This window comes from Nerophis ophidion, linkage group LG12 (assembly GCF_033978795.1).
Source record: "Nerophis ophidion isolate RoL-2023_Sa linkage group LG12, RoL_Noph_v1.0, whole genome shotgun sequence".
NCBI classification, from domain to species: Eukaryota; Metazoa; Chordata; class Actinopteri; order Syngnathiformes; family Syngnathidae; genus Nerophis; species Nerophis ophidion.
In genome coordinates, this window is record NC_084622.1 from 41,641,244 (window position 1) to 41,653,323 (window position 12,080).

Consider the following 12,080-nt stretch of genomic DNA (forward strand, 5'->3'; position numbering starts at 1 on the left):
AATTGTATTTCCAATCCGCAAAGTCAGTAAAAATACTGTCTGAACATCACAAAATGCCACAATTTCCGACGGCCATTTTGAATATTCCATTTAAAATGTCTTCGGCAATTTCTGTAGATTCGGGGCCGGATGACGTCACGATGGAAACTCTTCTGCACTCTAACCTTAGTATCAGATCAGTCCTACTGGAAATATTCAAAAATTAGAAGGAGGTGTGCTGTCTATCATTCACAAGCCCTATATAAGACAGGAACACATGTTTTCTTTTTTTAATGCATTCTAAGTTGTAAATAAATAAATAAAAACCGTCAACTAAGAATTAAGTCAATAGAGGCTCTCTATTTAGCCCACAAGGTCCTCTAAATAACCATCAACTTACATATCGTGACCTGAATATTAACCAAATATTAGCGATATTATTATTATAAGCGCTGCAGCATTAAACCGCTGCTGCTGCTGCTGTTAAAGTTATTCTAGATTGTAAATCATGCCTCTCATCTGGATAATAGGATAACTTAGCCATGAGTCTGGAAGTTGTTCATCTGTGACATTCAATATATACCCAGAGATGGAGAGAAAGACTTGCCAACCGAAGACGGTGTTTGCAGTCAGCAACTTTTCCTGTTTACACTTTGTGTGGATTGTAATGGATTCTTGATCTAAAAGGGAAGGTACGAACATCCTATCAGTTGTCATCACAGTGAGAGTCAACATTGTACAATAAGCAATATTTTTATTATGTTTGTTTTTTCTTGTTTATGACTTAGCAATACTGCTACATGATGCTATAGTGTTTCACTAAAGCTGGATCTGTTTAGCACACTGCTTCTAAAGCTTGTAACTCATCCTCGTTATATTCAGGCTAAAAAAATACAAGGTTCTAGGTAATTATTTGTCCCAAAGTAATCGTGGTTGTCTCTCACAAAGTTTGCATGACTTGCATTGTTGTTGGTGGGGAAGAGATCTGGGGTTTCCACATCTACGTCATAGATAACGTGACTGGCTTGCCCATTATCTTTCAAAATGGCTCGGGAATCTCAGTGAGATTGATATTAGTTTGATCAATCTTTTAACTTGCAAACTTTAAGTCTTTTGGTGTTATCAATCAGATATAGGACTGGGTCAAGATTTGATAAGTCAATTGGCCGACGATAAATGAAAACGAAGTCTGTAAGTTTTTCAGCGTCGATAAATCGTCATGTGCATGCTTCAAGAGCAGTTATGTGTTTTGTTGCTTTCAGCAGCTATGCACATTTGTGCTGGCACGGCCGCTCTACCAACCAAGCCACGCCGTCCCCATGAAACAGCTAACATGGGCAAAAAAAATACCAAAACCAAATGCCATCGCACTAGTGTGGGAATATTTCAGTTCAAACCTTTGAAACAAGAAGAGCCTATCAACACCCAGGAGCTAGATTGCCAAATATGTGCGAATTCAAATAACCTACACTCCTACTTGATGTGAAATAGCCGGGTCAGTGTAAACAAAACAGTACAAAATAGTGCGCGCTCATGGAAAATGTAGTTAAATACATTACCAAAAACATGCTTCCATTTCATACTGTTAGGAAACTAGCATTTCTAAAAGTGCTGCAAACGTTTGACAGACATTTGTCATGTTGTCATGCCATGTTGGTGTTCCTCACTCTGAGCCTGCCAGACTTAAGTTCTTTATTTTTGCATATGACCTGGTAACACAACTGCTTATACTGTAGTGTTTATATTGTTACTCTGCCCTTTTGCTTAAAAGTGTCCTAAATTGATTGTCAATTAAGTAATGTACAACTCTACCTTTGCCTACATGTTCAATATTGAAGTGCAACTTTTTTTTTTAAATATGTTTTTTAGTCATTTATTGTTTTGCTTTTGTATATTTTCCCGACCCCCTAAACCTATTTGATTTCTTTTGGTTGTAATTTTTATTTAAGTGCAAAATTTTGCTAAGAAAGTATATTTTGTTGTTTTTTGTTTAATTTAACTTGGAGATTTACATTTTTTCATTCCAATTACTACGTAAAAGTATACCAAAAATACAAGTTTATTGCATGTGAAAGGATACATGCATTGTTATTCTGTACTATCATTACATCAATGGTGAATTTGGCCTCATTAAAAAATTAGTGATATTTTTTATCGGCAGTAATTTGTAGGTCAATATATTGTCAAGCAAAATTTGTTATCGGCCATGTATGACAAAAGCCTCAATATTGAGGCAACTAGTTTTTCCATTCCACTGGTACTTTAAGCAAAATTTGGAGAAACCGCCCATAATAAAATCAGTGACAAGTAGCAGAATTCCTTTGGAACACAATGTAGTCCAAGCTTTATTTATATCATGAGATGTAGACTTACAGTATATAACATAAATTAACAAATGCGACTTGTCCTTACTTAGTATACACATTCTTGTTCTTCTGATAGGTCTAATTGGACCTTCTTTTGAAATAATCCTTGTTAGAAAGCCTCTAAAGGGCCAAAGTACAACAGAATGTGCAGAATTAATAAGTGTATCCTGGCTGAATTGAGCTGTGGTGAGGTACACTGAAGTTGGAGATGTCTCTAGTGATATGCTCACATCCTGCATTATGAAAGTTGAACCTCATAGTTTTTGTGTGAGATTATCATCATTTGCCCTCTAATGTTGGTCTGTTTATGACTTAGTATATTCATATCACCTCAGGGCATTCAAATTTGAAGGTAGCACTAATATTTAGCATGTTACAGACCTTAAAGCTTGAAGTCAATGCATGCTTCTCTACAAAGTGCAATGGTATGGATACAGTATACAGTGAATGCAGGGTGATGGGACCACTAAGTGTAATGCTTACTCAGCTCCTTACTGAATAATGTTGATGACACAAGAAAAAACAGAAAATACTGTAGCTTGGCCAAGAAAGCAAGAGTTGTTTGAAGGAAAGCATAGAACAGCAGAATCCATTTGTTGAGTGGTGTTGTTTCACTGACCATCTGTCGGAAAAGACGATCAGCTGGCCAGCACAACTGACACCACTCAGAACTTAGACTTATGTTCAATTTTATGGACACAGAGGTACCTTATTGGTACGAAGCAATTTTTCCCATAGGAAATAACACACAAAAATATTAACTCAGGCTGTTAAAATGTACACGTCGTTATCTCATGTGTTTAATCACAAATATGATCGCATTAATAATGAACACACGTAGATTAATCATGCAATTTATTTTTATCTTAACCGCTTTAAGGTCAGTGATCGCATCAATGCATATGTCAGTTCAAAAATGAGTGAGAACACTCGTAGTGCACATTTAACTCCAAAATACAGCCTGAAAGAACTTTAAATAAAACTGTTACCGAGTTTTGTGCAAATAAATGACTCACATTCAAGTAAAAAGTTTGAAAATATTTATGAATGACATTCTGACAACTAAATAACATTGATGAATAAATATTGGGGTCTTTTCTTAAGCTACTTTCAATTAATTGACTAATTAATTAATGATTAATACAAATTACAAAATTATTTGAAAGCCCTGATATTAACACAAAACACATTTTATAGACAATCTAGTTTTACATCCACAAAACAATGGGATATGTTTTTAAATAAGAAATGAAATGGATGAATGAACATTTTACATCGCTTTTACCTTATTTGAAGACTTGTTGGCAAAGTGTGAAAGAGGGATGATGGGAGGGCATGGCCGCACAAACACTACCTTTATACTTTGCTACGAGTTCTTTCTTGAATTTTATAGTGTTTTTCAACTTCATTATCAAAGTGCTTTCACTCGCAGCTTTCTCTTAGCCAGTGGTGGTCTATTTTGCAGTTGTACTCAATAAGGCATTAATGGTGGGATTCTTTGTTTGGGCACCAGATTCCTCATACTGATATAAGGGCAGACGGATTAATTTATTGTGCACAATGTTTGGCTGTAGGATGAACAAGACACTATATGAAACATTTTGGCGAAGGAACACCAAATCATACAACTTTAGCTTAGGAAAACTGAGGTACCTCTGTATATATATTGTACTCTTTAATAATGAGGTGGTTTTTCCATTGACGTTTGTTTCAGTCTCAGAGAGTTGTCTTTGGCAGAGGGCAGCAGTGAAGTCAATGACAAAATGGAGTCTCAAGGCTTTACTCTAGATTGCAGGTACCGTTACCCATTCCACCATCATTGCAAATTCTGTTTGGAAAGTTGATAGACTTGCAGTTGTTTGCAATAAAGCATCAAAACAAAATATGAATAGCTCAACACCAAAAGTTTCGGGTACTAATTGTTTTTTGATTGGCCATCTGTTGAAAGTTTGACTGCTTTGAAAACAAGTGTCATTTACAATATGGGATGAATAATGTTTAGTGCAACTGCCTAAGTAAATGAACCACTGATAAAGATAGCTCATTTTAAATTGTCTTTGTGTGAAAGACAGGTGCATAGTAACCAGTTTGTGCAAAACATGCCACATGTATTGGTTTAGGCCTTAGTTGGCTGCTGAAGGTGCATACATCCCTAAATCAGTGAAAGTCTTCCTCATTGTACTACAATTGTGGCATTTGGCAGAGGAAGAGTGTTTACTGCCAGTGTTACCCTAATTTTACACACGAGAGACACTAAGTATTATAAGCACCTGCACGTATGAACTGTTTAAGTTGTTATTTTTATGCTCTTGCATAAAGTTGATATGTTAGTCTAAAATGCATAATCATTTACTTTGCTGCATTAACATTGTCACTATTTTGCTTTTGTTCTGTGAATGATTGTTTGTACACGTGGTGTTTGTTTTCTTCATATTGCAAATGTTATAATGTAAGTAAGTTCACTGGGTCAGTCACACTGAATTTAGTGTAATATAACAAGTAACAATTGATCATAGAAAACAGTAAATTGCCATTCACTTGTATAGCAATTTTCTACATTCAAGATACTTAAAGTGCTTTGACACTGTTACCTCATTTGCCTACTGATGACGCAATATCAGGGGCAACTGGGGGGTTCAGTATTTTGCTCATGGTCACATAAGAATTGAGGATGCATCAGGCAACCTGAAAGCCAGGTTCAAATGATAAAAAGTGATGTAAACCTATTATTTTATTACATTTCAGATTTTGACATGAAGAAGGACATAGACACATTGATAGCAGAAGAACGTGCTGAAATCCTTTCCAAATATGACAAGGTGAGAACCGAACAGCCATTTCTGTTAACCAAGCAATGACATGTTGATAAAAAGGTATTTTGTTTAAGTAGTCTGCAGGATCCACACTAGAATCATTACACTCAAGTGTATACTCAGTGTTCTGAAGGTTTTGTTGAATTTCATTTAACATAATATGTCTGTTTACTCTTGCGCTGACTATATTTTAACACACTTTTTCTTGTCTGATTTATGTTTTTTTGTTCCAGGGCCGGCAAGAGGGTGTCAGTATTGACCCCTGGGAGGATGCTGACTTCAGCATCTATAAGGTCACGGACCGCTTCGGCTTCCTTCAGTAAGTTATCCTACTTTATGGGCAACATTTTTTCTCAAGCATTTCAATGATGTAATCACAGTTAAATATTTTCATTTTTTTTATCCGATCACCTCCAAGCCTTTTTCTATTGTTCGTCTCTTCTCTGTCATGGCCTCCCCAGGGAACGTACTTGTTTTACAATTTTTTTTTACTATTGAGAAGCTAATGTTATGTTTTTTTTATTATCTGTATGTGTCAAATTAACACTTAAAATAAAAAGCTTAAAACCCAAGGTGAGCCCGAGGGCTTTGTATACTGTCTGTCGTCATATTTCTTAGTTGATTAATTCAAGCACTGTTACCACCTAGCTGAAGGCTTGTGTATCTATCATTCATGCATGAATAAATCCTCCTGCCTGTCACGCTCCACAAGCTTCCACTTTTTAAGAAGCACAAGTTTTTCATTTTTAGATTATTTTATGTGATCCCTTTTTCTAAATGTCCTTTGTTCCTCTGTTTTTAGTGAGAAAGAGCTACCTACACCTAGTGTGCTTGAAGAAAAGGTATGTGTTCATTTACAGCTGACCTAATATCTTTTATTTAAATGGCCTACATTACTTAGGCACTGAACACCAAACATGCTCCATTTTTTCTTCCCCAGCAAAAGCAGCAGGAACTTGAGCGTGTGGACAAGTGGCTTAAGATGGTGAAGAACTGGAGCAAGTATAGGAACAGTGAGAAGGTTTGTGATTCCCTCAGTCTAGAAAACTACCCTCATTGTCATCCTATTGGGTTGAGGTTTTTTTGCCCTGATGAGGGATCTGAGCCGTCACTCGTGATTTAGGGCTATATAAGTAAACATTGATTGATTGATTGATATCTTCAGTCTGCCATTTTGCCAATTACTCTAGTATTTAATTGGTTTAAACAATGCAAACAAAATTTGATAAAAAAAACATACTTCAGGCTGACTGAAGTACAGAAGCTAGTCTAATAAATAATCCAGTGTATATAATGTATAGAATAGAGTTTTATTGTCATTATTGCAATGAACAGGTTCAGAGCACAACAAAATTGGAGCAGCTCCTCCTAAGGTACATATACAATATGGTGTGCATATACAGTATAGTGTGTTTGCAGCCAACGGATCTCAAACCGACCAAACCCATCCGTTACAATACAGTAGATTATGAACTGATGCCTTGTTTAACACTGTTAATGTAGCTGTCTTGGACAGATGATGATATTGAAGCTATGTGTTTCAGTAGAATGGCCATGCAATTATGTATGTACTTGTATTGTCCTTGTGTGATGTGTTTCAGTTAGTGAAGCGTGTGTACAAAGGCATCCCCCTCCAGCTCAGAGGCCAGGCTTGGGCATTACTTTTGGACATAGAAAAGGTTAAACAAGATAATGAAGGAAAATATGAGGTATCAATCACAAGTCTTCTACATATCATCTCCCACCATCCCCTGACATTTGGGTGTGTTGCGTTTTTCTTCAGAGAATGAAGCTGCAGGCTCGTAACTTCTCCACGGAGATCAAACAGATTGACTTAGATGTCAATAGAACCTTCAGGAACCACATCATGTTCAAGGACCGCTTTGGAGTCATGTGAGTACCTCTCTGAAAGGCTGCAAAGAACATATTGTATTTCAACAGTGAGAATAAGGGTTATGAAATTGGTGTTTTTGTTTTTTCTTCTTTTTTTTCAAAACATGGTAAAAAAAAAAGTGACCCAAACTATCTCAAACCATATGAGGTCTTATTCGTCAGGGTGCGTAAACAGGAAGGTTTGAAAATGAATAACAATTGCAAAACGAGTCCTATGTTAGGTGACAATTTGAAACTTTTGAAACCACAATAAAGACATAATACCAGTTAACGTGTTAACCAAAGAGTTGTGAAGTAAGTTAACAGTACCATCTGTTTACTCGAAATCAACAATTGAAGGAAGCTTGGGGGCCATCTTGATACATTATGTGCATTAAAGATGCTAGAACCAGTCCAATGTAGGTCAACTCCAAAGCTATCTAAACAAAACATCCAAATGCTATCTTTGTTACACTGTAGGTAGCAAATCAAATGAGTGAAATATATAATAATATACCTCAATATTATTTCATTCTATTTTTAGAATAGGGCCAGTAAAAAGCAAGTTGCAGCTGGGCTGCACATTGGACATCCTTATGCAAGGTAGAAATGTGTTTGTTGAATCAGATCAAAGTTGGAACGCTTTCTCACCACAGTTAAACTGTGCTACAGTTGAATTATAAAACCATTAAGACAACACTTAGGGGGAAAACATATTTGAGTTGCAATTAAAACATAGAAAAGGGTATCTGTACATTTTGTTTTGTATTCAATTATAACACATACAACAACCCGATGAAATTAATCCAGAGTTTATTTTTTAGCCCCCTTAACATGCTGCTAATGTAAGTTTCTTTTGTAATTTAAAATGACACAGCTAATAACTATGTAGAGTTTGGTTACTCTTTTTGTTCCCCTTTTCATTGGCAGATTTGTTCATGATGTCTCTGATAGGGTATATAACCTTTGGCTTGAGGCACCGCTCTACACAAGCACACAGACTATAGTGTAGTTTCCTCCCCTCTCTATTTTATTAGCCTTCCTGTCAGTGCACGTAGCCTCACAGGAAGTGGCATTTTTCACAAATGTGCACTGACATCAACTGCTCACACAGGACAATCAGACCTACAATGAGACATTAATAATCCTTGATAATATACTGTATCAATCTTAATGCATAGAAAAAAACTCTGAAATAACGTATTAGACCGTTTGTTTGGGGTTTATGGTTATAGGTGTTAGGGCGTTCTGTTTATCCAACTCCGTTCTATGCTAGGGTGAGTCCAAACAGACCAAAACATAGCTCCATCCGGCTTGGTTGACCACTCACTCCCTACAAATCAACAACTGTCCCACTCACACATCGGCAGCAACTGCTATTTAAAGCTCCTTTCCTGTCTCAGTCAATGTCTGTAAAACGTGTATATTCACCTTTTGTAGTCCACATTGTATTTGTTAGCACAATGGCCTCATCAACACATGCATTAAATGGTTGCACAGTAGCACACAACTTGGGGGTTACATGGTGATTGCGTTTGAATATTTAAATAAAATGGCTAATACATGTGATTCTAACATGATTTACCATTGTAATAAACAGAAATAAGTAGTCGAAGTGAAGGCCATTACGGTACAGTATAAATGCTAAAAGTCCCCTCCGTGTTTTTTTTGGTGAAGGTCTGAATAAGGAAATGAAAAAACACAGAAAAGTCCTATCAGACAATAAACCATAGTGCACACTTGACTTTTAAAACAATGAAATCATATTTTAACACATCTTGTGATATTACGCATTTGCCAAAATTCTGACCATTCGAGGACTTCCAACATCTTGTGATATTACGCATTTGCCAAAATTCTAACTATTTAAGGACTTCCAGAAACACTTCCGTGAGGATGCAGCCAAGGGATTGTTAGCCTCTCTAAAGTGATATTCGCCACTATTTTAATAGGATTTGTGCCGACTGATGGGGTTAATTCAGGGTTATGTTCTTTTAAGATGAATCTAATAGACTTGACTTTACCTTGACTTTTTCATCTGCTCTAAGTGTTGCAAACCAATTATATTCTCCTTTGGTTTCTTCTTCCCTCTGCAGGCAACAGGCACTGTTTCATGTACTAGCAGCTTACTCTGTCTACAACACGGTAAGTGATGTGGCTGTGTTAAAAGACACTAAGGGCACTATTCTTTCATTTTAAGTGAAAAAATTTCACAACTGTGCAGATTCTGTCTGCCCGGCATTTTCACCCTTGACTTAAGTCTGTGAGTGCGTGCCATTATTAAAGATGTGCACTTTGGGTAATGTCAGACCAGTTTTCTGTCAAATCCGGCCTTCTGCATAGTCTACCGTCGATTTAAGTACTTGTGTTCTTGCGCGCCTATGAGGCTGGAATAAGTCCAGCACCTTTTGAGGCGGTTTAGCTCGGTTGGTAGAGTGGCCGTGCTAGCAACTTGAGGGTTGCAGGTTCGATTCCCGCTTCTGCCAACCTAGTCACTGCCGTTGTGTCCTTGGGCAAGACACTTTACCCACCTGCTCCCAGTGCCACCCACACTGGTTTGGATGTAACTTAGATATTGGGTTTCACTATGTAAAGTGCTTTGAGTCACTAGAGAAAAAGCGCTATATAAATATAATTCACTTCACTTCACTTGAAGGTGGAATAGGATGTGGCATGGGAAGTTTGTATTCAGTTGTCACAACACATAATAAAATAAAATAAACTTTTAGAAAACTATCAAATCTATTCTGATCACTTCAAATAAGAAACCTGGAAACATCTATTGGTTTGAGGATAAAATATATACAGTGGGGCAAAAAAGTATTTAGACAGCCACCGATTGTGCAAGTTCTCCCACTTAAAATGATGACAGGTCTGTAATTTTCATCATAGGTACACTTCAACTGTGAGAGACAGAATGTGAAAAAAAAATCCAGGAATTCACATTGTAGGAATTTTAAAGAAATTAATTGTAAATTATGGTGCTAAAAAAAGTATTTGGTCAACCATTCAAAGCTCTCACTGATGGAAGGAGGTTTTGGCTCAAAATCTCACGATACATGGCCCCATTCATTCTTTTCTTAACACGGATCAATCGTCCTGTCCCCTTAGCAGAAAAACAGCCCCAAAGCATGATGTTTCCACGCTCATGCTTCACAGTAGGTTTGGTGTTCTTGGGATGCAACTCAGTATTTTTCTTCCTCCAAACACGACGAGTTGAGTTAATACCAAAAAGTTCTATTTTGGTTTCATCTAACCACATGACATTCTCCCAATCCTCTGCTGTATCATCCATGTATCCATTTTGGTATAAACTCAACTCGTCGTGTTTGGAGGAAGAAGAATACTGAGTTGCATCCCAAGAACACCACACCTACTGTGAAGCATGGGGGTGGAAACATCAAGCTTTGGGGCTGTTTTTCTGCTAAGGGGACAGGACGATTGATCCATGTTGAGGAAAGAATGAATGGGGCCATGTATCGTGAGATTTTGAGCCAAAACCTCCTTCCATCAGTGAGAGCTTTGAATGATTGACCAAATACTTATTTTCCACCATAATTTACATATAAATTATTTAAAATTCCTACAATGTGAGTTCCTGGATTTTTTTTCCAGATTCTGTCTCTCACAGTTGAAGTGTACCTATAATGAAAATTATAGACCTCTGTCATCATTTTAAGTGCCACCGAGGAGCTTTTTAACTACCTCAGCGACCTCAGCCCCAGAAATAGGTGAGTCCACCACAGATTCCCCAGGCACGCTTCCTCATAGGAAGACGTGTTGGTGGGATTGAGGAGGTCTTCGAAGTATTCCTTCCACCTATCCACAACATCCGCAGTTGAGGTCAGCAGAACACCACCCGCACCATACACGGTGTTGATAGTGCACTGCTTCCCCTTCCTGAGGCGGCGGACGGTGGTCCAGAATCGCTTCGAAGCCGTCCGGAAGTCGTTTTCCATGGCTTCCCCGAACTCCTCCCATGTCCGAGTTTTTGCCTCCGCGACCGCTGAAGCTGCACACCGCTTGGCCTGTCCACTGCCTCCGGAGTCCTATGAGCCAAAAGGACCCGATAGGACTCCTTCTTCAGCTTGACGGCATCCCTCACCGCTGGTGTCCACCAAGGGGTTTTAGGATTGCCGCCCCGACAGGCACCAACTACCTTGCGGCCACAGCTCCGATCAGCCGCCTCGACAATAGAGGTGCGGAACATGGTCCACTCGGACTCAATGTCCAGCACCTCCCTCGTGACATGTTCAAAGTTCTTCCGGAGGTGGGAATTGAAACTTTGACAGGAGACTCTGCCAGACGTTCCCAGCAGACCCTCACAATGCGTTTGGGCCTCCCAGGTCTGTCCGGCATCCTCCCCCACCATCGCAGCCAACTCACCACCAGGTGGTGATCGGTAGAAAGCTCCGCCCCTCTCTTCACCCGAGTGTCCAAAACATAAGGCCGCAAATCCGATGACACAACTACAAAGTCGATCATGGAACTGCGGCCTAGGGTGTCCTGGTGCCAAGTGCACATATGGATACCCTTATGTTTGAACATGGTGTTTGTTATGGACAAACTGTGACGAGCACAAAAGTCCAATAACAAAACACCACTCGGGTTCAGATCCGGGCGGCCATTCTTCCCAATCACGCCTCTCCAGGTTTCACTGTCGTTGCGAACGTGAGCGTTGAAGTCCCCCAGTAGGACAAGGGAATCACCCGGGGGAGCACCTTCCAGTACTCCCTCGAGTGTTCCCAAAAAGGGTGGGTACTCTGAACTGCTGTTTGGTGCATAAGCACAAACAACAGTCAGGACCCGTCCCCCCACCCGAAGGCGGAGGGAGGCTACCCTTTCGTCCACCGGGTTGAACTCCAACGTACAGGCTTTGAGCCGGGGGGAAACAAGAATTGCCACCCCAGCCAGTCGCCTCTCACTGCCGGCAACGCCAAAGTGGAAGAGGGTACAATCCCTCTCGAGAGAAGTGGTTCCAGAGCCCTTGCTGTACGTCGAAGTGAGTCCGACTATATCCAGCCGGAATTTCTCGACTTCGCGCACTAGC

At 39.1% G+C, this 12,080-nt stretch overlaps 1 protein-coding gene across 2 annotated transcripts in view; it reads left to right on the plus strand.

Moving 5' to 3' along the window:
* Positions 1-12,080, plus strand: part of LOC133563450 (USP6 N-terminal-like protein) — a 59,320-nt gene that overhangs the window by 26,464 nt on the left and 20,776 nt on the right. Inside the window, exons 3-10 of one of the 2 annotated variants that reach the window (XM_061917583.1) lie at positions 4,060-4,140; positions 5,091-5,164; positions 5,392-5,477; positions 5,961-6,000; positions 6,099-6,179; positions 6,760-6,867; positions 6,942-7,051; positions 9,127-9,175. In XM_061917583.1, the coding sequence (XP_061773567.1) occupies positions 5,099-5,164; positions 5,392-5,477; positions 5,961-6,000; positions 6,099-6,179; positions 6,760-6,867; positions 6,942-7,051; positions 9,127-9,175 (540 nt within the window). In that variant the 5' untranslated portion in view covers positions 4,060-4,140; positions 5,091-5,098. The remainder of the gene's footprint in view (positions 1-4,059; positions 4,141-5,090; positions 5,165-5,391; positions 5,478-5,960; positions 6,001-6,098; positions 6,180-6,759; positions 6,868-6,941; positions 7,052-9,126; positions 9,176-12,080) is intronic. The other variant, XM_061917584.1, reaches the window with a different exon arrangement.